This window comes from the organism of the source record quoted next, unplaced genomic scaffold (assembly GCF_019419815.1).
Source record: "Pyrus x bretschneideri cultivar Hongxiangsu unplaced genomic scaffold, Pyrus_bretschneideri_v1 Contig2, whole genome shotgun sequence".
Taxonomy (NCBI): domain Eukaryota; kingdom Viridiplantae; phylum Streptophyta; class Magnoliopsida; order Rosales; family Rosaceae; genus Pyrus; species Pyrus x bretschneideri.
The window spans coordinates 9,636,563-9,662,298 of NW_025999501.1; the positions used below are offsets into that span (position 1 = coordinate 9,636,563).

Consider the following 25,736-nt stretch of genomic DNA (forward strand, 5'->3'; position numbering starts at 1 on the left):
TTGAGCCCAAGCAAAACCACAATTCATTGTCATGTCAAATGCCGAAGAGATGATTGAACGATTCACAAGATTAGGGAAGCTTTTCCCCGGTTGTCTAGTAACCTGTTGGCGTTGTGTTACATTCAAAGTCCAACAAGTTTCGAGTTCAGTTGGTATCGATTTGCTCATTAACTACATAAAAGTTTTTGACCAAAAATGGAGAAATCGAGAATTCTTTTCAGATGAAGAGATGTCAAGGGGGCTTCTTACTTCCAAAACGGATCTATGTGTGTGTGGACTTAAGTCCCATACAAGCCCAATATTAAATTGACTTGTATGGAGGAAGCCAGACTACGATGCAAACGACTCAATCAAGTGGTCATCATGGCCTCACACATAAAACACCATACACACTCCCTCAATACATCTCCTGTATTTGGTGGCGATTAGACTGAAAAATCTCTTCTAGGCATGCTTATAGTGTTGTACCATTTCTTTTTCGTCCGATTGGCTTTTGTTTTGACATCATAAGCTTATGTTTTAGAAGAAATAAGTGCAGAATTCTAATTTTAATTATGTCCCTCGGTTTCTAATGGTGTTGCACACTGTGTTGCCAGATTTGGCCTTAGTTTTCATGATAGTTTGGCTTGATTTGAAGACCCTCCCGACATTATCCAAGACGTCTTCTTCCAAGACTTCTCATATTTGAGTTGACGATTCATTAATAATGTAGTTCTCTGTTCAAATGATATCACTAGATGGATACGTCCCCTTGAAGGTTATATGAGTTACATTCTTATATAAAATATGCACGCATGCCCTTTTCTAGTGCTTTGACTCTTCTACTAAAATGTAATTCAATGACCTCAACATTATTGAAACATGAAGTATATTTGTTAAGTAGTTGAAAAACTTAAATTAAGTACAACAAGAGCATGAAGTAGGCACACACAAGGGTCAATTGTCTATACAAAATTAGACGCATGCACCAACACATCACAAACCAGAAACATCTCGCTACTCACAATTAAAAGGAATAAGTTCAACATCTATACTTCATTTGTTGTATGATTTTAGTGTGTTGAAAATATGATTTTGGTATACTAAGTATCATAATATAATTGATTTAATTTTTTTTTAAAGTATCTAACCCATTATATTATTACACTTAGAGTATCAAGCTGTATTAAGTTGTATTCCCGGCATACTGAAAAATATCTCTAATTTCAGGATATTTTCACTAATGAGGTACATAATTGGAACAAAATTAGATGCTTCTCGAATATTCGGTTCTCCCAACGCTAAAACGCCAAAACGGTAGGTAGGTATCGGTCGCCGCTTTGCTAAAGCTATCACGTGCATTACCCCGCCGCTGGTTTTCGACTCACGTGGATTCCGCTGCACCAATGGTCGCGACTTTTCAATCCTACGCGCCACCTGTAGCGCCAAGATTGAATTAGAGCACCTTACAGCCATGGACCGCAAACCACCGAGTCAAATACCGCAGGGCTTTACCCCCACGCCAAGGGGTTAACCAAGAAAGGCAAAAAATACTAAAAAAATCTACGGCGTCAGATTCGCTGTTAAGTCCCGAACCTCTTCCGTCAGTTGGGTTCCGTTATATATACCGGCCGTAGGAGAAGCATAGCATTCCCTTTACTTCTCGCTCTCTGCAGCTCTTCTCTTCCACAAGGTTCCATATTTTTCATAATTTCCAAGTTTTTTATTTAATTAAATTTGTTTTTAATTAATTATTCGAGTGCGATTTGTTTGTATTATTAGTGATAATAATGTGAGAGTGATTTGTTTGTAGTTTTGTGATATAAAATTGATTGGTGGATTGGGTTTTGATTGAATTTTGATTTGTGTTCGGATCAGAAAAATCGAAAAAAAAAAGGAAAATGGGGAGCTCAGGAATCGACTGGAAGTTACCGGATCACCCTAAGTTGCCGAAGGGGAAGGTGATCGGACTCATCGTTTTGGATGGGTGGGGCGAGGCCAACGCCGACCAGTACAACTGCATCCATGTCGCCGAGACCCCCGTCATGGATTCTCTCAAGAAGGTGATTTTCGTGATTTTCCAGATCTGGTTTTTCGAATTTCGATTGCCCTGTTCGTTTACATCTCAGATTTTTGTTGTTAGATTTGTATTTCGATGCGTATTGATTGTGTGTGTGTGTGGTGTGGTGTGTTATGGATATAGGGTGCTCCTGAAAGATGGAGGTTAGTGAGAGCTCACGGAACTGCCGTGGGACTTCCCACAGAAGATGATATGGGCAACAGTGAAGTGGGTCACAATGCTCTCGGTGCCGGGCGTATTTTTGCCCAGGGGTGAGTTTTGGGCTCCCTTCAATTTGTTTTGCTTACTTTATGTTAATTATGATGTTTGTTTGTGGTTTTCGTTATGTTTGTCGATGCTGTGATTCAAAATATCGGATTCGTTGAGCAATTGTGGTTTGTTTTTAGTGAATATAGTGCTAAACTTGTTGTCGATGCTTTGATTCAAAATATCGGATTTGTTGATCAATTGTGGTTTGCTTTGTTTGTAATGAATATAGTGCTAAGCTTGTCGACGCTGCACTTGCTTCCGGGAAAATGTTTGAGGGAGAAGGTTTTAAGTACATTAAGGAATCCTTTGCGACTAACACATTGCATCTCATTGGTTTAATGAGTGATGGTGGAGTCCATTCTCGGCTCGATCAACTGCTAGTGAGTTTTCGAAGCACTAGGCTGTTTTTCCTTTGTTTGGATTTGGTTTACTTTCTTTCATAGTTTTCCTATTTTGTCTTATATTTTTTTTTTCTCTCTCTCTCTTGGTGTAGTTGTTGCTTAAAGGAGCTAGTGAGCAAGGTGCTAAAAGGATCCGTGTGCATGTTCTCACTGATGGACGTGATGTTCTCGATGGTTCAAGTGTGGGATTTGCAGAAATCCTTGAAAATGACCTTGCGAAATTGCGTGAGAAAGGTGTGGATGCACAGGTTGCATCTGGTGGTGGTCGTATGTATGTCACCATGGATCGTTATGAGGTATTGATTGAAGCAAACTCTTTAGGTCTTTCTGTATGCATGATTGGGTCCAACTTCTCTTTTGTATTTTGAACTGGTATGTGTATATTGCATATAACAGTTTGTTTGGAAAATGCTAGGGAGACCATATTTTGTAAACCAAACTATGTGGCGGTTGACGGTTGTTCCATGTTTAATAATTTAGAGAAAGAATCCCATTATCAACTGCTACAATATATGGTCGAAAAAGATGGCCTCTCCAGCATCGCCCCAGTTTGTTTAAAGTATACTCCTTTCTATGAATCTTTTTGCACGTATCGCATGGATATAACATTATATCATTAGTTGGGATGTGTGGATAATCTCTATTAACAAAGTGTTTTGAATCTGATGTTCTGCATGTTGCTGGCCTTCTTCTTATGTCTTAAGAAGGGTTTATTAAAGTTTCCATTCACTTATTTTATGATGGGGTAATGCTAGGGAGACTAAATGTGTAGACTAAATTTTGGAAACTAAAGGACATGGAAGTTGATGATTGATTTATTACTTAAGCGTGGATAAACTTGCTCATTCCTATTGGTGGCACATCATTTAGTTTGCAAATTTAGTCTCACTAGCATTACCCCTTATTATGTGTTCCTAGAATTACCGTAGTTTTTTTAGTAAATGTTAAAATGTACTAGTTGTTTCCATGCCGAGAACCAGCATGATATATTCATCAGTATGATTGAAAATACTTTTCTGTATTGTTGCTTTGGAACCATGAAGAAAATTTAAGATTGGTCTGTTCAAGATTATGGTCTATTAATTAAATGTATTAATTCTAATGGATAATTGGCTATTATGCAGAATGACTGGAGTGTTGTAAAGCGAGGATGGGATGCCCAAGTTCTTGGTGAAGCTCCCTATAAAGTTTAAGAATGTAGTTGAAGCTATCAAGACATTGAGGGCGGAACCAAACGCCAATGACCAGTACCTACCTCCTTTTGTTATTGTTGACGACAGTGGAAAGCCTGTTGGCCCAATTGTGGATGGTGATGCTGTTGTTACATTCAACTTCCGAGCTGACCGTATGGTTATGCTTGCCAAGGCGCTTGAGTATGCAGATTTTGACAAGTTTGATCGGGTTAGAGTCCCTAAAATTCGTTATGCTGGTATGCTTCAGTATGATGGTGAGCTGAAGCTTCCAAGCAAATACCTTGTAGAACCCCCAGAGATTGATAGAACATCTGGTGAATATCTTACATACAACGGTGTCCGTACTTTTGCCTGCAGGTTTGTTTTTCTCACCAAGTTAATTATCTGTGTATCTGTCAAGTGCTAGGATTGTGTTTTCTCCAAATGACGACAAATTTCTTTACGATTTCTCCCCATCCCACATAAAGGTGTCGGTTTTCGTCATTTTTGTTGGGATAATGTAATTTTCACTTTGTGTTGGAGAAACCCAGATATGAGTTGGAACTAGGAAGAAGCAATCAGTGTTTCTTTTTGTCGTTGTTCTTTGTTCAAAATTGTTTTTGACTCAATGCCATATCTGGGGTTGGGGAGAGTGATTGATTTTAACCAGTTTGCTTATTTCAGAATATTCTTTTTGTGGTCGAATTTGAGGCCTCGTACTCATGACTTTTTTCTTTCCTTCCAAATCTTTGTATGTACAGTGAGACTGTTAAATTTGGCCATGTCACTTTCTTCTGGAATGGGAATCGCTCTGGGTATTTTAACGATAAAATGGAGGAGTATGTGGAAATTCCAAGTGATAGTGGAATCACATTCAACGTCCAGCCAAAAATGAAGGCAATTGAGATTGCTGAAAAGGCGAGGGATGCTATTCTTAGTGGAAAGTTTGAGCAGGTAATGAAAAGACCAACTATTGATGTCTAAGAATCTCTATTATCCAAAGAAAATATTTCAGATTGGATATTTTTCTTTTGTTTAGGTACGTGTTAACCTACCAAACTCAGACATGGTCGGGCACACTGGCGACATTGCGGCCACAGTTGTAGCTTGCAAGGCTGCTGATGAAGCTGTCAAGGTACGGTAGCTATAGGTCGACGTAAGAGTTTGAAGTCAAATTTGATATAAAAAAAACCCTGTGCTTGTTGTGTCCCAAATTCTCGTCTCTTGAACTGTCTTACCTTGCATTTCCCCTCACCCCTTGCTGTATTGAGAGTTACACGTCTTCTTACTGAGATGGTCTTGTCTACATGCAGATAATTTTTGATGCAATCGAGAAAGCTGGTGGAATTTACGTCGTCACTGCAGATCATGGTAATGCTGAAGATATGGTGAAGAGAAACAAGACTGGGCAACCTCTTCTTGACAAGAATGGCAACATTCAAATTCTTACTTCCCATACTCTACAGCCAGTAAGTACTCTCAAATTCGTTCTGGAAAATTTATAACAAATGAAATATTAATGGACGTCGGGCCTGTAGCCGAGCAAATGTGTTTTGCTTTGTCATTGGCCAGGCCGCAGTTGGTTTACCATGGATTCATAGTATAAAACATTGTCGACTTCCACAGGTTTTCAGTCCTTGATTGTTTTGGTTTTTCTTTGTGAAGGTTCCAATTGCAATTGGAGGTCCTGGACTTGCACCAGGAGTTCGCTTCCGCAAGGATCTTCCTAGTGGTGGGCTGGCCAATGTTGCTGCAACCGTGATGAACCTGCACGGGTTCCAGGCTCCTAGCGACTACGAGCCATCCCTCATCGAAGTTGTTGATAACTAGGAAGGCAGCAGCAGCGCAAAGAAGAGAACTCCGTCTAGTATTTCCTAAATTTTGACTTAGGTTTCCGAACACCATGGAAAGAGGCTTGTCGATTACAGTTTGTTGTTTTATTAAATAAGTTCGAACAATGTCCGCTCACAGCAGCTTCCGTGAGCCGGTCCGGTAATTGGATCATTTTCTCAGGAGAATGACAGAACAAGAAAGATCAAAAACTGGAATTTTTGCTATTTGTATGCTCTTATCGATTACCGTTTAGGTTTTGTTGTCTTGAAATATCGGTTTATGAAGAACGATGTTTTTCGGATTGACGGTTTAAATCTCAGTTTATAATTTTTCGTCTTCCTTAATTGATATAACAATTGTCGTTCACTTCCGGCAAAGCCGAAAACTTACATAACGTGGGAATGTCACTATATAATTTGGCTCGGGTTTTGCTAATCAAACTTACGTTCCAACAATCGTCATTCCCTTTCATATTTGGTCGACTATGGAAGTCATTTCTTTTGTGATCAGAGTAGAACTTCCATGACACGGGAATGTCACTGTATAATTTGGATCAAGTTTTGATAATCAATTTGAATTCTAGTTTTTCACTTACTTTATTTGATCAACTTTGAAAGTGATTTTGTCTTTTTGTGGAAGTGGAATAAATCACCGCTAGCATGTCATCTTTCATATGCAAGTGAAATCAAAGTATTTCATAACGTGAAATATTACTATATAATTTGGCACGAGTTTTGATAAATTTAAATTCTAATTTTTCACATTCTTTATTTGATTGACTCTGAACGTAATTATTTGTTTTTATTAGAATAATCACCGCTATTATATCATCTTTCATATGCAAGCGAATTCAAATTTCTAACGACACAAACCAATTAAAAAAAATCGCTACGGTGGGACACGTGGCCCTCTCTCCTTTCCGTTCCGTTGGAGTTGTCCCCCTACGCTCCCTTCCGCCTCGTTTAAATTTAAAAATCCAAACTCCCCAACAGAACGAGCGGACGGTCCGATTTCGATCCAGAAAACAAGAGGGAGAACCAGAAATTCAAATTTCTAGGGTTTCCGATTTCCCGATCTGTCAGAAATGGAGAAGTACGAGAAGCTTGAGAAGGTCGGCGAAGGCACGTACGGAAAGGTCTACAAGGCGAAGGACAAAGCCACCGGCCAATTGGTGGCGCTGAAGAAGACGCGCCTCGAGATGGACGAGGAGGGCGTGCCACCCACCGCCCTCCGCGAGGTCTCGCTCCTCCAGATGCTTTCTCAGTCGCTCTACATCGTCCGATTGCTCTGTGTCGAGCATGTAGACAGCAAGGAGGGGAAGCCCGTCCTGTACCTGGTGTTCGAGTACTTGGACACCGATCTCAAGAAATTCATCGATTCGCACCGGAAGGGGCCGAATCCGCGGCCGATGCCGCCGTCGCTGGTGCAGAGCTTTATGTACCAACTGTGCAAGGGGGTGGCGCACTGCCACTCCCATGGCGTCCTCCACCGCGATCTGAAGCCCCAGAATCTGCTGCTTGACAAGGAAAGGGGGATTCTGAAGATTGCTGATCTCGGACTTGGCCGCGCCTTCACTGTGCCTCTCAAGAGCTACACGCATGAGATTGTTACTCTCTGGTATAGAGCGCCGGAGGTTCTGCTAGGGTCGGCTCACTACTCCACCGGCGTTGATATGTGGTCTGTCGGATGCATCTTCGGTACTCCTTTCTTGCACTCCTAATTTCTTCAATATCGTATTGAAATATCTTCAATTGGTTGATTAATTGTTCAATTCAATTGATTGTGTTATTATTTGGGTCTTGAATTGCAGCCGAGATGGCGAGGAGGCAGGCTCTGTTTCCGGGAGATTCTGAGTTCCAGCAGCTGCTTCACATTTTCAGGTATTTGTGTTATGTTTCCTCTCATTTTTCTTCGCATTTCGGTTCAAATTTAATTTTTGGGACTATGAAGAAGGAAAAGATAAAATCTTGCTGGTGTTTTACTATATGTGTAGGCTGCTAGGAACACCATCTGACAAGCAGTGGCCAGGAGTTTCTTCTCTGCGAGATTGGCATGTGTATCCGCAGTGGGAGCCTCAGAACTTGGCTCGTGCTGTTCCTGCTCTGGGGCCTGAAGGAGTTGACCTCCTAGCCGTAAGTTTTCTTCGCTTCGATTAACTTATCGCTTAGAAACCAACGATGGGTTTACTCTTCTCAACAGCATTTTTCAATCCCATAACTGTTTTGTTTGATATTCATATATTCCTTCGAAGAATTTGGCATTTCGCAACGTTACACACAATGGAACGATGCATAAGAATCAAATTACTTGTATGATGATCTACCTATCTGTTTGCCAGCAATTTCTCTGTTTGTTATCTTCATTTCTCAACATCGATTAGAAACCTTGGAGTTCGAATCGACTTGTAGCTTTGTTGTGTCATTGGTTGTCTGCTCCATATGCTCAGTCTAATACTGTCTTGCTTTTGGACTATGCAGAAAATGCTTAAGTACGATCCAGCTGAGCGAATTTCGGCCAAAGCCGCCCTTGACCACCCCTATTTCGACACCCTCGATAAGTCTCAGTTCTGAGGTTTCACCATGAACACAAAGATGACATGAAGTGCTTTCTCATATCTAGGACGAGATGAATTCAGTGCTGCCTTGCCGTTTTTCAACCGTTGTCCGGGAAAGTCAGCCGTCATCATCTTGGTGATTCAAAATTATCCTATGATGCTTGCAGCTATGTAAATCACATTACGGTTACCTTGTTAGACAAATCATCGTCGTTTTAAGTATCGTATTTGGGTGTTAATCAATTAAAATTTGCAACCGTGGTTGACGATAGCGAAGATATAAAGATCGAAATTTACTGTTTCTGAATCTCTTGATGTTGCATGCTTGTTTAAATAGCCGTAGGTACTCATCGTTTATCGATTTAAGAATCGTTTTTTAGCGACCACGAGCGATGACGTGTCGAAGTGAAAGTTCTTGGGATTATTGAATGTAAATCTGTGCACGAGCCTATGCAAACAAGGTTAAGAGCAACTCCACCGTGGTGGATTGTTAGGGGACAGGCCAGTGAAAAGGGCCCGAGGTCCTGTGGATTCACTCCAGCGTGAAGGAGCCCGAGTGGAGGTGGAGGCCTGAGCTTCGGGCCTGTGAAGAATTGCCAGCCCGAGTGGATGTGATGCTAGGGTTGACGTTAGCCCGGCATCAAGCCCTTTTTGTATTTTTTTTCTGTCAGGCGCGTGCACCCCACTAGTTTTTGTAGGCCGTGGTCAACGAGAACTTATAATCGAGGATTGAAAAACTAGAAAAATCATGGATGATTAGGTACTTTCAATGGCAGAGCTAGGAAATTTTCACTGGGTGGGCTAACTTAAAATTTTAATCTTTATAAACAAAGAAACTTGAAACTGTATTTTTTAGAGTATGCTCTAGCTTAAGAAAATTTCACAAGGTGAGCCGAGAAATTTCATTATTAAACAAATACATGTTAAAATTCAAACAAATCCAAACTTGTACATGTACAAGAAGCGATGAGAAAAATGATGTAACAAAAAGAGATGGTTTGTAAACTGTATTATATAATTTTATATGGTTAAACCAAGAAAACTAAGATTAGTGACTAAATATATAATGGGTTACATTCGAAAATCAATAAAAATTACAGTAAAATTTTAATTTTTTACGGAAAGCTACCTGGGCTATAGCCCAGGGTAGCCCTTAACATGGCTATGCCATTGGGGACTTTGGTTTTTGTGTAACATCCCACATATGGGAATATACATATGTATATATTAACAGTAAATTTCGAGTATATTCACATCCCTATAAGCCCTTAACATGGCTATGCCAGGGTAGCCCTTAACATGGCTATACCTTGTATATACATATAAGGCTTACAGTAAATTTCGAGTGTATATTAACATGGCTATGCCATTGGGGACTTTGGTTTTTGTTGCATGCTTGTTTTACAGTGGATCATGTAAGCCTTATATGTATATTCACATCCCTACCTAGTACGAGGCTTTTTGGGAGCTCACTGGCTTCGAGTTCCGTAGGAACTTCGAAGTTAAGCGAGAAGGGGGCTAGAGCAATCCGATGATGGGTGACCCACTGGGAAGTTGCTCGTGAGTTCCTAAAAACAAAACCGCTTTGGGCATAGTCGGGTCCCAAAGCGGACAATATCGTGCTACGATGGAGTCGGGCCTGGGAACTGGTCCCGCTCGGGCTGGGATGTGACAATTTGGTATCAGAGCCTAACCCTGGCCGTGGTGTGCCGACGAGGACGCCGGGCCCCTAAGGGGGGTGGATTGTAAGATCCCACATCGCCCAGGGGAGTGATCCTTATATGTATATTCTCATCCCTACCTAGCACGAGGCCTTTTGGGAGCTCATTGGCTTCGAGTTCCGTAGGAACTTCGAAGTTAAGCGAGAAGGGGGTTAGAGCAATCCCATGATGGGTGACCCACTGGGAAGTTGCTCGTGAGTTCCCAAAAAAACAAAACCATGAGCCATTGGTAAGCCCAAAGCGGATAATATCGTGCTATGGTGGTGGAACGGACCTGGAAAATGATCCGCTCTGGACCGGGATGTGACATTTTGACCTAAGAAAATTACTACTACGGGAAACATGGTTTATAGGGAAAAAAAATTTAGCTGACCGTCACACTGGTTAACTAATCCATGTCTTATGTCTTAAGGGCGACAAATTTGATATTTCATAAACCTAGGGTGTGTATTAATAAATAGATATCGTCGATATCGTCACATGACAGTGTGATCTTCAAGCTAAAATTTTCTCCATATCGTACTGACTAAACAAAACAAGAAGGTAGTCAATCTGGTTACGATCTATCTCAATATCAAGATCATTTACAGCCTAATTATCCCATTTTCCATGGAAGAACGGCCCATCTAAGTCGGGGAAAGGTTGTGGGGTGCTGATTTCTTGTTCTAATTGGTTGGCAACATTTGAACCTCTCCATAAAATTAAGGTTCATGTCACAACTCACAAACCCAAAAACAGAACAAGTCTCTTAATTCCTCTGACCAAATAACATCAAAAAATTCCACCAATTCTCTCTCTCTCTCTCTCTCTCTCTCTTCCTCAAGATTATAAAAAAATTAATACATAATTAATTGTAGGATCAAATCATAAAACAAAAATAGTGAAGAAGATAGGGAAGTGGGGGATGGAAGGATTGGATGCGCTGATACAGAGACTGTTGGAAGGCAGGGTTCACAGAGGTAAGAGGATTCAGCTAACCGAATCCGAAATCCGGCAACTTTGCATCACTGCCAAACAAGTCTTCCTCAGGCAGCCTAATCTTCTCGAATTGGAAGCCCCCATCAACGTTTGTGGTAATAAAAATGTTTATGATTCCGGCAGCTAGATTTTTCGATCTCGTTGCATTGTTTGTTTGTCGTTGATCTAGTAAAATGTAGACTTGGAATGCAAGCAATGAGATCATATTAAAGAGCCCTGCTATTTGTACCGCATTTACTTATCATATTTCGGTTGTGCAGGTGATATACACGGGCAATATCCTGACCTCTTGCGATTATTTGAGTATGGAGGCTTCCCACCGGAAGCCAACTATGTATTCCTTGGAGACTACGTCGACAGAGGAAAACAAAGCACAGAGACAATATGCCTTCTCCTTGCATATAAAGTCAAATTTCCGGACAACTTTTTCCTCCTCCGAGGGAACCACGAATGCGCTTCCATCAACCGAATCTATGGATTCTACGATGAGTGTAAACGCCGCTTCAGCGTCCGGCTATGGAAGATCTTCACAGACTGCTTTAACTGTTTACCTGTGGCTGCAGTCATAGATGACAAGATCTTCTGCATGCATGGTGGCCTTTCTCCTGAATTAAACAGCTTGGAACAGCTCAGAGCGATTGAAAGGCCGGTTGACGTGCCGGATCAAGGGCTTTTGTGTGACCTACTTTGGTCGGATCCGGACAGGGACATTAAAGGGTGGGGTGAGAATGATAGGGGTGTTTCTTTTACCTTTGGGGCAGATAGGGTTGCAGAGTTCTTGATGAAACATGATATGGATCTCATATGCCGGGCTCACCAGGTCTCTATCTTTCCCTTTTTTATATTTTATAACGTTCCAAAGAGTAATTTTATCGTATCACCAGTTGTATACAATTATGTCTCAACATGTTTTAGATCACATAATAAGAGAGGTATGCCGCTTGATTGTATGCAACCGGTGATTGGAAAGAAGAACATCAAGTTTTCAAGCATTATTTTATGACGAGTCATGTTACGGAAATGATTTCCGCACTTCCTTTTCTCCTTCTGCAAACCCTTTTTTCTGTCAATTGAATCTCCTTTGATTTAATCAATTGAAAGTGGGTAGAAAAGAAGAGGGGAATGCAGAGGTGAAAAAGAAAGTGTGGAAATCATTTCCTATGTACCACATCTACCGTCCACATTTGGTAAATGATCTTTGCCGCTGTCGCATTAAGGCTGAAGCCTTCCTTTTCCTTTGTTGACAGGTCGTAGAAGACGGATATGAGTTCTTTGCAGACCGGCAGTTGGTGACCATATTCTCGGCACCAAACTATTGTGGAGAGTTCAACAATGCAGGTGCATTGATGAGTGTCGATGCCAGTTTGCTTTGTTCATTTCAAATAGTGAAACCTTGGAGAGGGAAAGCTTTTCAGGTAGAATGATTCTAAAGCAACAGGGGAGCTCTGGAATTTGAATACAATTTACAGAAGTCAAATATGCATGCCAAAAGCACTTTTGCATATATTCCTGCAAGCAAAAGCATTAAAAAGCTGTCCGTGTATATAAAACCGTCATATACATATAACTTTTCTGATATCTTGCTTACAATTTTTTTCCCGGATTTGGCTGATTTTCTTTAAGCTCGGTTCATCCTTCTTCGAATAAAAAAAAAAATTATAACGAGTCTTCATGTGCTTCCGCTTCGAAGGAAAATGGAGTGATCAACCAGAGCTAAGCCAAGATCTTCGTTTGTAATTCAAGAAAATATGGATCAACAGCTTACAATGTTGTTTGATATATTCAGTTTGATCAGATAAATTCGAAGGTAACCAAGAGCATAGCAAGAAATTGAATGTTCAAAAGAGAATATACAATTAGCAAACTAATGAAATAGTAACATAAGCAACTTCTTCTAGCAAACTGGTGGAAAACTGGAGTCTTATCTTGCGCTTCAATAAAAATTATGCCAAATGTTGAAAAAGGGATTGCAACTCCGGTGATCTGCTTCTGCTTCATCTGGCTTCCCACAACGTTTTAGTGGAATCAAATTCCCATAATTTTTTAGGGAAAGCAAGCCGCTGGTATACCTAAAGATGCTCGTATGCACTCCCTTTTGGGATACTGGACATTCCATGGGATTTATGTTACCAGTTCTTAGATCCAAAAGACTATAACGTTGCTGCTATTTCTGGAACGTTTGAAAAAATATCCCATGCTCCCATTCGCCCCAAGTCCAAAATCTAAAACTTCTTATATATGGATACTCTGCATTATTAATCATTCTGGCCTCTATTCTGTGACCTAAAATCCACTCTTTTTCATCATAGTTTTTGAGCATCCATATCATATGTCAAGATATCTATTTGATGAAGCATCAATGGCGGGGGACTTACGCGGCATGTTTCTTAAGGGGGATCAGGAATATTCCAACCGAACTCCTCTTTCTTGAAGTCGAATGACAAGATACTTATACAATGGAAAATATTTGCTTGAACTCCTCCAGTTGTTGCACGACGAATTAATCAGTGCATGTCTCCGTATGCAGATAAATTCTTATCCGTCAACTTACAGGGTGGAACTGAGAATATCTCTCTCCATGAACTTGTGCCCAACACATAAACATGAGCAAGGAAACAGTTGTACCCCGCATCTCCACAAACACCGACAATTTTGTGCGTACAAGTTGTGTTGTCAAATCCCATACCATACCGATATGCAGAGAACGCTGTTATTTTCAGATTTAGATGTTCTGGAATTTGGGTAATACAAGTTGGGAGCATTGCAGCTTCTCCCTTCAACAGATCTAACAACACGCACCGGCTACCATAGTTTCTGTCCTTGATGCAAACCAAGTTGCAGAAAACAAAATGTAGTTGGAAAGAAAGTTCGTACCACCAAGACAAAATCTCCGAGACAATCCTCGTCATGGGTCTGCTGGTCATTTTCAAAGTATTGCCATCGTATTCGAATGATTGCATGGAAATTAGCTATTCGGTGTACTTTTTCCTGGACTGAGAAACAATCACAAGTTGAGGTACTTCCGCAGTGGGCGTTCGTAGTAACAAGAGAATTCATGTGTTGGTTAAGAAACAAGGGGCAGCTGACTATGTTTCGCAAGGGTTTCGTGACACATCCAACGGAACAAACTGATTTCGCCGGCAGCCTAGAGAAAATGTCGACTAGGTTATCTAGGTCCATCAAGTTTGTTTTCCTGGTGCTGCAGCGTCTCATCCTTTTAGTTCCCGGCATCTCCATTAGTCCTACTCAATCAAACAAAATAAAAAATTTAATAGTCTCACTCAAACAAATTAAAAATTCAATAACAGAAGGGAAGGAGCGGTTTAGAAATTTTACTTATAAACACCAGTAGAGAATGGTCTAAATTTGAGAGTTAAACTCGTAACCAAGAGGCAGCGAAGGGTAAGCTTTTGTTTGTTTTTTATTTATTATTATTTTTGTAAGATTTAAAATCTTTTATCAAATGGTAATTGTTCATAAGTTTGAGTCTCAAGGGGCAATACAAATACAAGAAAGAAAGGTACATCTAATCACCTAGACAACAGGTGTCACAACTCACAGAGGGCCAGACACATTAGGAACATATAAAGTCATGCTTTGATAAACAAAATATAAACAACATTGGAGAAAAATTAAGAGATAGCAAATTCGCACAACAAATTCATAATGAATTAGCTCGGATTCAAGAAATCGAAAAAAACAACTTTGGTACAAACAATTGCGAGGAGCCATTGTACCTTAATTATTATTCAGCTAACACTCACTAATGTTGGTTATATTAGTCTATCTCAGATAATATCTGCATGTCTCTGTTTAGATCGGTTTGTCTCAGATGAGATTCAAATTCGAGAGCTAAAATTGTTGGAAGTTTAGATCGCCTAGAGCCTATGAGATAAACAAACATAATTTAACATAAAATAGTGTACTTTACAATTTGATAATGGGAGATATTGACACACCAAGAAAATCATCATGCATTACCTAATAGAAAAATAAAGATCCACCCAATGTCGCTCAACTATGTCTGTCTCAATTCAGATTTGCTTGTCTCAAATTGGATTTGCTTGTCGCAAATCAAATCGTCTCGTCTCAGATATTCGAGAGCCTAGAACGCGGCAAGCCCAAATCGATTCGAGCCTATATGGCCTAGTGAAGATTTCAATGAGACAATAAACATAGTTTATTTAACAAAACATAAAAGGGTACAATTGACAATTTGAGACTTTCGTTACACAATTGATAATGAGAGTTATTGACATTCTAAAAAAGTTTTCATGCATTACCTAATATAAAAATAAAGAAAAAAATGAATGCATAATGATTTTGTTAAAGGAAAATAACAATTAGGAAAACAAAGGAAAGAATGAATGCGTAATGATTTTTTGAAATGCGAATAATAATTTCTTGTACCAATAAAATAAAATACTAATCCAGAGAAGTCCCGATATTTCTCAAAAGGCAAAAATATAGAAAGAAACAACCGAGTAATGGTCCTTTTTACTCTTGGGAATATAATTCAAAGGAAATATGGATGAACAGCTTAAAAGGTTGTTCTCTAAATTCAGTTTAATCAGAGACAAATTCAAAGGAAAGTACCCTGAAATTTATAGCAAGGAATTATTCAAAAAGGAAAATACAATACATTAAGGTACAAATAATGAGATAACAATAAGCAGCTTCCTCTAATCAAACTTACACAGGTTTGAAAATGCATTAAGATCCCGGGAGCTTGTTTTCGGTTCCACCAGATACCCATAACTTCTTAGGGAAATCAAACCACCGGTATAACTCAGTACGCTCGTATGCAATCCCCTTTTTGATACCGGACATTCTACACAGTTGATGGAAGCACTTCTTAGATCCAAAAAGATTACATCAGGCGTGGTGCAATCGGATTTCTTAAAAAATATGCCGTGCTCCCATTCACCGCAAGTCCAAAACCTAAAACTTCTGTACGGGCATGCTGCTATAAACGCACTGCCATCAATTCTGTAGCTGAAAATCCACTCTTTCTCATCATAATTGTTCAACATCCAAATCTCCAGGTACTTATCGGATGAAGCGTCAATGAGGGACAAAGATCCCTTCAGATTGACCAACTGAAAGCGCTCGACAGGAGGGAAGTTACGGGGCCCTCTGCTTGAGGGGGGAACAGGAATGTTCCAACAAAACTTGTCCTTCTTGAAGTCGAAGGTTAATATGCTTATGTAGAAGAAGATATCTTCTTGAACTCTTCTTGAGTGCGTTGTTAGCCAATGCATATCTCCATAAGCTGACACTTTCTTATCAGTTATTTTTCGAGGAGGAACTGAGTCTATCTCCCTCCATGAGCTTGTTCCCAGCACATGGACATGAGAGACCAAATATTTGTACACAGTATACCCAAAATCATAATCAAACTTGTATCCAAAAACACGAACAATCTTATACTTGTTGTTCGCATTATCGAATCCCATCCCATACCAATATTCATAGGATTTGGGAATTGTATTTGCTGGAACATCGGCACGAATGGTGTTATCAACTGGGAGTATAACAGCTTCTCCCTTCAACGGATTCAACAGCAAGCACCGGCGTCCATAACCATAATTGCTGTCTTTCAAGCAAACCAAGTTGCAGAAAAAAAACTCTAGGTCAAAAGAATAATTTTGCCTGCGAAATATAACCTTTGAGACAATGGTATGCCTGCTCTTTTCCAAAGAAGTGCCGTCGTATTGCAGTGATTGCAACACCGTCAGCTCTCCAGCGTACCTGTTCTTTGATTGTGCCACAACCATAAGCCGAGGCACTTCAGAAGCGGCGTTTGTCGCAGTCAGAAAATGCATGTGTTGCTTGACAAAATAGGGGCAGCTGACGATGTTTGACAAGGTTTTCGACATGCATCCGAGTTGAATAAGTGACTTTGCCGGCAGCTTCGAAAAGATGTCGACGAGGTTATCGTTGTCGACGTCCATCAAATTTGTTTTCTTGCTGTCGCTGCCTTGCCTTTGTCTCAATCTTTTTATACTCCGCGTCTCCATTTAGTGCTCCTTATTCAAACAAAATAAAAATATATATTTAATATTCTCAATCAAAGAAATAAAAAATGCAATTTTATCTTATTTAATTTTCGTAATCAAATGAGATTTGTTTTCACGAATTACAGCCACAAATGGTCAATAATCACAAACGGTAATAAAATTACAAGAATGGTATATATCTACATCATATAAATAAAAAATAATAAAGAATTCATCCCGGCACAACCCCAACCATAAAAGGACCAAGAGTACACATTTGCAACACAAAGTTAAGCTTGGATAAACAAAGCATCTACACCATGAAAAATAAAACTATACCTCTAAAAGGAGAGATAACAAATTCTCATAAAAACTCAGAATAAATTGCTGCAACTTTTTGGGCTAACTAAAGCCTAAAAAACAACTTTTACTAACATTTATAAGAGTAATTGTACCTTATTTCTCAACACGGACTCACCGCTGTCACTCAGATTTGTCCAGTCTTAAATCAAATATAAACTTGTGAGCCTAGATCGTTGAGAGACTAGATTGCCTAAATCGTTGAGAAACTAGATCACTTAAATCGACGAGAAACTAGATCGCTTAAATCACCGAGAAACTAGATCGCCATAATCGCCTAAATCACCGAGAGCCTATTTACCATCGTGAGCCTAGATTGCATGTATCCAAAACCGCTGCGAGCCCAGATTTATAGTGAAGAGTCCAATAAGGTAAACAAACATAACCTATTTAACATAAAAGGGTAAATTTAACATTTTGAGGCGTTCATTAGTCAACAATCTATAAAAATGTAATTTCACAATTGATAAGGGGAGTTGTTAGTGGTCCACCAAAAAAGTTATCATGCATTCATCCGTAATAAAAAAAATAAGAGAGAAATGAGTGCATGATGAATTTTTTTTGGAAAAAAAAAAAATTAAAAATTGTAGTTACAATGAACCATGCATTTAAAAATTAGGAAAAAAAATACGAAAAAAGAAAGATCTTGTTGTTTTTTCTTTTAAGGGAATTTAAAAGATGATCCAGTAATGTAGATTTGCTTCTCACTAGTAGTGAAGGTTTACATTGTCGCAAAAATTCATTGTAGGAATTTATCTTTAAAGGTTGGGTTTTAATTTTTAATCACTTTCTTTTTTTGCAGGTTGATGAAATTGCCTGTAGATTTTGATTGTTTTTATACAATTTTTCAGTTAAAATAAATAAATAGTGCAATTTTCATGTCATCAATCACCATATCGAATAAGACTTCCAAGAAATCTAAATGATACAACCCACTGATAATATCCCATATTCCACTAACCAGGCTGCCAAACTAAACTATTTCTTGAAGAGCAGCTTCATAGCTCTTAAAACCAAAGTGTTAATATGAACTGCAGTTAGACCACACACGAACAAGACCATGCCTATTTCCGGTTTACATCTTCATCCTAGAAGATAGCAGTTGCATCGATCGTGGCAGTTTGGTGCATAAGCTCTTTGGAATACGATCTCGAGAAGCTGTCGATTGTTCTTTGAAGGATTGGTTGATGCGATGAGAATATTGGAGAGCAGAACAAGAAACGAAAAGGATTTGATTCTTGTTATTCAATGGAGCTTATGGTGCAACAGGAACAATTTGCTGCTACATATATTTTAGAGTATCACCAAGCAAATGATTTCATCGGAAGCCTAGACAAAACGTTGACGAGGATATTGTTGTCTAAGTCTGTCGAGTTTGTGTTCTTGTTGCTGCATTGCCTTTGCCTCGTCCTCCTCTGTGAAGCCGCACATACAAATTCGAGACTCATCCGTGAGATTAGCCATTTGTGGCAGAAGAGGAAACACACACACACACACACACACACACATATATACATATATACATACATATATATATATATATAAGTACTATTATCATGTGATTTCTTGTATTAAATGAGAATTCATATATTTCAGTTTTTTAGGAGTCTAGCCATTTGTGGCAGAAGAGGAAACACACACACACACACACACACACACACATATATGCATATATACATACATATATATATATATAAGTACTATTATCATGTGATTTCTTGTATTAAATGAGAATTCATATATTTCAGTCAAAAAACAATAGTCACGAAGGGTAATTACATGGGTAGCAGCTACATCATCTAAATATAAAATATTCCACCACACAAAAGATCAAGACACATTTGCAACACATAATTAGGCTTGGATAAACAAAGCATCTACACCATAAAACAAATTAGAATTACAAACTATAAAATAAAGAAAACAAATTCGCACAAAAACTCAGAATGAATTGCTGCAACTTATTTCAACTCATAAGAAAAAAATTAAACCGAAAAAACGAGTTGTGCAATTAATTACAAGAAGACATTGTACCTTATTTCCAACAAGAACCTATTGATATCGCTCAGATTTGCCCGTCTTAGATCAGATCCAAAATTGAGAGCCTAAATCGCTGAGAGCTTTACCTATATCGTTGCTAGACTAGATCGCCTTAATTGTCGCGAGACTAAAATTTCTTGTAAAGAGTTTAACGACGTAAGCAAACATAACCTATTTAACATAAAAAGGTTAAGCTGACATTTTAGACATTCGTGGTTAACAATCCATAAAAATGTAGTTTCACAATAGATATGGAGAGTTGTTGATGACACATCAAAAAAGTCGTCATACTGTCTTCGCTAATAAAAGAATAAAAAAAAAAAAATAGCGCATGATGAATTTTTTTAGGAATGTTAGTAACCATTCCCTTGAATTTTTTGGAAGTGTAGTAAACAATACCCTTGAAGTGTCAGTAACATACCTCACATGTTGAAAGAAATACAGAACTTGCATGTAAACATTTTTTACAAAACCAAAAATCCAGTTCTATTGAAATCTACATTAGCAATTTGAAATCATTTTATGATACAATGCGAGAGCACTTTCAAGAAAGCTAATGATACAAAGCCACTGGCAATATCCCATATCCACTAACAAGCTAGGCTGCCAAACTAGACTATTTCTCTAACAGCAGCTTCATAGCCCTTAAAAGCTAAAAGATAACCTGAACTTCAGTTTGACCACACATGAACAAAACCATGCCTATTTCCTGTATATATCTCGTTGCGATCTTCATCATAGAAGAGAGCAGTTACGTCTTTCAAAGCGTCAGCGACGGTGCTGCTCACCACAGATGAGTTGCTTTGCTTCCTTGAGGAGCCAGCATTGCCTTCACGGTTGTCGATCTTGGGACCACCATTGCTAGGATTTATTTTGGCCAGGCATTTTCCAGTTAAGATATTGCTAATATGAATAGATCCAGCTGCTAAAAAAACCAGATATGAGATGACAAAATAATATCCTCCAAACTTTTTTCATAACATCAATGCTTAGTCGTGACAAGTAAACAAAGCGATTACTATGTTCTTGCTTCATGGAGAAATTGGAACATGCAAAGACGGATAAAACTTCCAACAACTGTTAGCATTCATGAAAACAACCAGCTCAGCATATCAAATGAACAAACTTATGTTGTTAGAAAATGTCAACTATCATCTTTTGATCTATGAGCTGCGTGTATAGGTGTCTGTATTTACTAGAAAGATGCCAGGGAGAGTTGCTCGAGCAGAAACATAAGGTAAAGAAATTCATTATAGTCTCACAGAATATCAAGTTACAGTGTTTTTATGTCCATTTGAAAATAAACCAAATGAAGTTTTGGTTTCCAGGTTTCACCCCCTACTATATGTTACAACCATCATGAGCAGGAAGAGAACAAGGCCAACACTGTGCTTAACTTCAAAAAATTAGACATGAAAAGGATGTTCTAGTTTGCCATGTAAAATTCCATTATATTTGTTACTAACTAGACAGTGGACACACATTATCATTAAGCAAGATAGTTGTTCTGAGCCCAGCCAAGAACTCTAAAATCACTAGTTGTATAAAAACTGAAAAGGAAGTGGAAAGAGATACCATTTGCTTCTGCCCAATGATCATCAGAATCAGCCTTGCAGTAAGATATGATAAGATCCTGATCACTTGTTATATAAATGTTATTGGTATTGCAGTCAGGATGCCATAACAAGTGATCCTCAAACGCAGTTACAAGTTCTCCACGAAAGTTCCACACAGACACCAATCGATTTCTGAATGTCAGGAACAACTGGTTCTCATACAGAAAGATAAATGCTGATGGAGTTATGAAGTCTGTTCTGCTAACTTCCATCATCTCAGCATTTCGAACCTGCAGAAGTTGATTAGGCATGAATAATCAAGGGTGCAAAAGAACTGTCGACATAATTGCTATAATTTACTTACATCCAGAATCTGAAGGTTCTCATTTTCTTGCTTGACAAGAAGCTTTTCATTGAACTGTTCTATGAAGTCCACCTTCTTATTTCTATGAAGTAGATGATTGAAGTCTTTGAGAACCGTGCCATCTTCTATTGATAGAATCTTCAGAGGAACATGGCTAGTAGCTCTGTTATAAATCAACAGCATGATGCCTGGACTGTTACAAACAACAGAAATTATGGGGTATAGTGAATACAGACGAATTGTATTAAGAACTTAAGCATCACTATTGGTCAACAAACTATGCAAAGTAAGCACAACAGTTTCAAAAGGGGTAGGGAACAAGAAAGAGACATACCTGATTTTGATTTCTTGTACATGTTTGTCTGATATAGAGTACAGCATGGTATAGTTTTTAAGGTCAAACACCTTGTATATACTGGCCCAGTACCACAAAAAAGGGATGTCCGTTAGTATCCTAATGGATTTGGTAATCGTATATTAGAAATGTCACACAATGAAAACATACCTATCCTGTGCTGAGTATGTCAGCACCTTGCCATTAACATCATCAAACTCTACAAACCCAGGCCACTTCAAAGACTCGGACTCGAAAAGAGCAAAGCCAGCTTCTGGCTGTCCCCTCCTTATATATCTAGCCAAAGGATAAACAATAACAGAACATAAGAAACAGATAACCAATGAAGGCAATGAAAAACTACACATAAATATTGAGTTCAATCTACCCACTCAATCCTTGTGGATCTGCATTTCAAAGAGCTGAAGTTGTCTGAAGCATAAACTGAAACTGTGATGAGCGAATCGTTGTTCTTATTATAGAACAAGCTCCGAATGACTTCATCAGGACTAACATTCATAAAACAAATCCTCTCGTTTTTCTCTGCAATATGAATAGCCAACTGAGAATAAGTAAGATTCCATTCACCCACGATTGGGACTTAATGCTTGCTCACCCAGTCTTATTTCTACTTTTCTAGTCATTTTAAATCCAATTATTATATATTGGATCTTCTTCTATTTAAAATGCGTATCTCCTCCTTCAACTGTTGTGATTTATAATCCAAATGGACTGACCTAACCTATTGTAATATTTACTAGACTGGAAATACGGAATATAAAGTTCTGCATTTGGTTAGTACAATATTCAATACCATTTGGCATGTTATTACCTCTACTAAAAGCTGCGCAAACACCAGAGTGTGCGAGAGCAAAGACGATGTCACGTGCGGCAACTATCTCAATGACCTTTGTCCTTTTCATCAGAAAAGGCAATATGGCCGAAGAATGTCCCTTGGGGTCATGAGTATCATATTCCTCCTGAAGCAGAAATTAACTAATTAGGTACCCAAAAAAATAAAATAAAAACAGCATGATATTGATAACCACCATGATATGCTTGACAGATAAAGTAAGGATTACCATGAATATCAAATTTACTGTTAAACTATAAAATAAAAAATGTTGGGTTATATTTGGCAGAGGCTTACAGTGTGACAGTCATATCCCCACGTGATGTTACCAATGTTTTACCACTCTAATTGTTTACCCAACACTATGCACTAGTCCCCTAATAAATCAACCCCGTCACCCACTCATATCATAACACATGGATTAGCAACATCATGTGACTGCCACAATAAAATTTCTCCATAACTTGAGCTTCTAAGTTCTAATGCCCCATATTTAGTAGGTAATTAATATGATCACAAGATTTACTCTAAGGCCAGCTTCAGCAGACTCTATAGAAACAAACCCTGGGCATTCATAAAGTACATAAACCGAGGCCACAATGATATGAGTCGGGTGGGAAACACCAGACCAAAACATCTCTAAAATGTTAAGATTATCACAAAATCCGAATCCAACTTTTTAAACTTTTTAAACTTTTTAAACTCAATAACAATTTTTTAAGTTTTAGACCTTAAAAACTTGTTTAGTATGACTATTTTCAAAAACTGAACTAACTCAAAAATACAATCTATTATATAAAAAAACAAAAAATGAGTTTTTAGAATTTTTAAACTTAAAGTTACACCTTTCTTTTTTCTCCCTCCTCCCCTCTCACTCTAAATCTATTTTTCTCTTTTCTTCTTTCTATCTCCCCACTTCTCTTTTTTTTTATTTTTTTTTTAACCTTTTTCCTCTCTCATTCAATCTGTTCTCTTTATTCTCTCAGTTCTTTCTCTCACTTATCCTCCTCTCTATCTCCTTCGATCCTCTCTTCTTTCTCCTTCCTCCAATCATGTCTTATTTTCTTTCCTCCTCTATCCTCTATCCTCTTTCTTTTTCGTTCCTCTCTTTTTGAATCTCTCTGTTGAGTTTAAGTTGTAAGATTCAAAAATTTTAAATTGCATATCAAACAAGTTTTTGAATCTTAAATAAAATTGTTTTCGAGAAAAGTTTTGAGAAATGATAAAAAATTTCAAATAAAATATCAAACAAGTCTTTAATTTGCTTACAAGAATTGCTCTAAGCTGAATCCCCATTAAAACATCAAGCACAAAACAATTTCAACAAATTTTCAGGCGAAAAGAATTGAAAATTTTCAATTGCATTGGATTAATAATACTAATAGGAAATGAGATAAATGAAAAGAAAACGAACCACGAGATGCATGTTGCGGAACCTCTCCTGGGAATTGCTCATCCCAAAAGCTCGATCACGCTTCGAAGAAATCTCACGCCTCTGAAGCTTCTTCACGCTGTTTACAAACCCATCGGAGCTACCCCTCTTCTTCGCCACCACTCGCCGGACGGAGCACGGACGAGGACTTGCCGATATTCTCCTTCCCACTTCCATTCTCAACTCTCAGATTCTGTTTCATACACCACCCAATATATATTCGAATTCAAATTCAAATTCAAATTCAAAAAATATATATATATATCCACACACCCAAATCCTCCCTTCTACAACGTTCCGCAATTAAGTGGAATGGAAGCCCTTTTAGGACGGGATCACAAGAATCCCCACAAAACCCTAATTTTTGTGAAATTTCATCGTCTGGAAAGCGCTTGTGAGAGGGGTTGAAAATTGGGAGAGCTCTGAAAAAGTGTCAGAGCCAGCGACTAGAGAGGAAGAGGGAGAGAATTAATCAGAATTAAATGGCAGACATAATTATCAATAAATAAATAAATAAAAAGATAAAACGATGGGCATGTTCCAGATATGTAATTATATTATTATTTTAATTTCTATTTCCAGATTCTCTGAAATTTTGAATGGCCCGCCAATCCGCCCCCGCCGAATGCTAAGAGTAGTGTGGACGCAACATGCCAAAGGTATTTTCTTTAACTCTTGGCGAGCACAAAAATACCTGTATCAAACATCGGATCGACCATCGAAAGATCTTTATTTGTATATTTTCAGACTCTGAGTGATCTTGAGGCCACCTAAGTCCCAGTATATATCTGCCACTACCCGCAATTACTTGCATGCGATGTAAGAAATTAAAATTCATAATCGAATAACTAATTTAAGAAATTGAATTAACTAGGACTGTGAATCCAATTTCCTTTCCATTTCTCTCATCTTGTCTTCCAAAAATACATTTAGGTGGAAGGAGAGGGTTTGAATCCAAATAGGTTCAAAATCAATAAGAAAATATCATTGTTCTAAAAATTTCATCTAACGCCCCTTAGGTAATAGGCCGCTGGTCACTGTCTCAGTTAATGTCTAAGCATTAGAAAATTAAAAGAAAGGCTGCTTAGACCTACTGAGATGCTCGCGTAGCCCACCTAGACCTGCTTAGGCACCCGCCTAAGTTGTGACTCACTTAGACAGAAAATAGATAACTTTCATTTGCATTTTATTTTTTTCAATAAATTGTAAGAGACTTATTGAATACTTAAATGAACACACATTATATGCCTGTTCTCCATATTTTCATTATGTTCCAATGCTTCATAATATATATGTCATTCTATTTTTGTAGTTTATGATGAAATTATATATATTTTAGGTATAAACAAGCACTTATTTACACAAAATATAATAGATTTACTTAAATCCGCCTAGTCCGTCTAGGCACCCGCCTAGTCCGCCTAGGCCCTCACTTAGCCGTATAGGCGCTAGGACCTCAGCCCACCACCCGACTACCGCCTAGCGTCTTTTAACTTGAAAAATATGTGTATTTTTTTTTTGTTTGGAACAACCACATTATTCAAAATGGATTACGATGTTTAATTTTCCCACATTGCACTTCCATGTTTTAAAATTCTATTAATTTTTCATTTTGGACGTTTGACTATTTTTTCATTTGTTAAATTGACAACATGTTATACATGAGACCTTAAATTGACATGAAAACCACAGCCCCATAAACCAAAAATAATCGTCGAAGAGTTTCAGTTCCTCTTTGTGGAATAAAGTTTTATTGTTGTTGTTGTAGAGTTTCGGTTCCTCCTCAGTCGATGCTTCCAACCCAATATACATAATCTAGTTGCACAAGCAA

General features: G+C 38.4%; 5 protein-coding genes across 7 annotated transcripts; 3 read left to right on the forward strand and 2 right to left on the reverse strand.

Annotated features, from left to right (window-relative positions):
* The first annotated feature begins 1,507 nt into the window (after positions 1-1,507).
* LOC103930255 (2,3-bisphosphoglycerate-independent phosphoglycerate mutase) lies at positions 1,508-6,019 on the forward strand. Its single transcript, XM_009339559.2, is given in 11 exon segments — positions 1,508-1,672; positions 1,858-2,042; positions 2,183-2,310; positions 2,538-2,688; positions 2,802-3,005; positions 3,834-3,893; positions 3,895-4,259; positions 4,643-4,835; positions 4,921-5,016; positions 5,195-5,350; positions 5,547-6,019. Coding segments are annotated over 10 exon segments (1,680 nt in total). The 5' UTR covers positions 1,508-1,672; positions 1,858-1,880; the 3' UTR covers positions 5,712-6,019.
* A 670-nt stretch (positions 6,020-6,689) lies between these two features.
* On the forward strand, positions 6,690-8,569 carry LOC103930256 (cell division control protein 2 homolog C). The gene is made up of 4 exons (XM_009339561.3): positions 6,690-7,411; positions 7,525-7,594; positions 7,708-7,846; positions 8,192-8,569. The coding sequence occupies exons 1-4, from the start codon at positions 6,799-6,801 to the stop codon at positions 8,282-8,284; spliced, it is 915 nt and encodes a 304-aa protein (XP_009337836.1). The 5' UTR covers positions 6,690-6,798; the 3' UTR covers positions 8,285-8,569.
* Positions 8,570-10,784: 2,215 nt separating this feature from the next.
* Positions 10,785-12,590, forward strand: LOC103930257 (serine/threonine-protein phosphatase PP1-like). The gene is made up of 3 exons (XM_009339562.3): positions 10,785-11,062; positions 11,228-11,787; positions 12,215-12,590. The coding sequence occupies exons 1-3, from the start codon at positions 10,894-10,896 to the stop codon at positions 12,389-12,391; spliced, it is 906 nt and encodes a 301-aa protein (XP_009337837.1). The 5' UTR covers positions 10,785-10,893; the 3' UTR covers positions 12,392-12,590.
* Positions 12,591-15,649: 3,059 nt separating this feature from the next.
* LOC103930277 (F-box/kelch-repeat protein At3g06240-like) lies at positions 15,650-16,987 on the reverse strand. Its single transcript, XM_009339587.2, has one exon. The coding sequence runs from the start codon at positions 16,985-16,987 to the stop codon at positions 15,650-15,652; it is 1,338 nt and encodes a 445-aa protein (XP_009337862.2).
* A 2,786-nt stretch (positions 16,988-19,773) lies between these two features.
* Positions 19,774-24,541, reverse strand: LOC103930253. 3 transcript variants are annotated; one of them, XM_048583469.1, is made up of 9 exons: positions 24,179-24,541; positions 23,888-24,098; positions 22,453-22,600; positions 22,013-22,163; positions 21,792-21,917; positions 21,621-21,701; positions 21,287-21,479; positions 20,942-21,212; positions 19,774-20,291 (listed from the first exon to the last, which is right to left on the reverse strand). In XM_048583469.1, exons 2-9 carry the CDS (start codon positions 24,080-24,082, stop codon positions 20,038-20,040), a joined length of 1,419 nt encoding a protein of 472 aa, XP_048439426.1. In that variant the 5' UTR covers positions 24,083-24,098; positions 24,179-24,541; the 3' UTR covers positions 19,774-20,037. The 3 variants fall into 3 exon arrangements, with proteins under 3 accessions (XP_048439426.1, XP_009337831.1, XP_009337832.1); XM_009339556.3 differs by having other exon boundaries at positions 23,888-24,541; XM_009339557.3 differs by having other exon boundaries at positions 19,774-20,288; positions 23,888-24,540.
* Between the last annotated feature and the right edge of the window lie 1,195 nt (positions 24,542-25,736).

Coding starts and splice junctions, on each gene's coding strand:
- LOC103930256 (XM_009339561.3), top strand. CDS start 6,799: ATGGAGAAGTACGAGAAGCTTGAGAAGGTCGGCGAAGGCACGTACGGA. Junction 7,412..7,524: donor GTCTGTCGGATGCATCTTCG/GTACTCCTTTCT, acceptor CTTGAATTGCAG/CCGAGATGGCGAGGAGGCAG. Junction 7,595..7,707: donor CAGCTGCTTCACATTTTCAG/GTATTTGTGTTA, acceptor CTATATGTGTAG/GCTGCTAGGAACACCATCTG.
- LOC103930257 (XM_009339562.3), top strand. CDS start 10,894: ATGGAAGGATTGGATGCGCTGATACAGAGACTGTTGGAAGGCAGGGTT. Junction 11,063..11,227: donor AGCCCCCATCAACGTTTGTG/GTAATAAAAATG, acceptor TCGGTTGTGCAG/GTGATATACACGGGCAATAT. Junction 11,788..12,214: donor TCATATGCCGGGCTCACCAG/GTCTCTATCTTT, acceptor CTTTGTTGACAG/GTCGTAGAAGACGGATATGA.
- LOC103930277 (XM_009339587.2), bottom strand. CDS start 16,987: ATGGAGACGCGGAGTATAAAAAGATTGAGACAAAGGCAAGGCAGCGAC.
- LOC103930253 (XM_048583469.1), bottom strand. CDS start 24,082: ATGGAAGTGGGAAGGAGAATATCGGCAAGTCCTCGTCCGTGCTCCGTC. Junction 22,601..23,887: donor TCCGCAACATGCATCTCGTG/GTTCGTTTTCTT, acceptor TTTCTGCTTCAG/GAGGAATATGATACTCATGA. Junction 22,164..22,452: donor TTGCGCAGCTTTTAGTAGAG/GTAATAACATGC, acceptor TTCATATTGCAG/AGAAAAACGAGAGGATTTGT.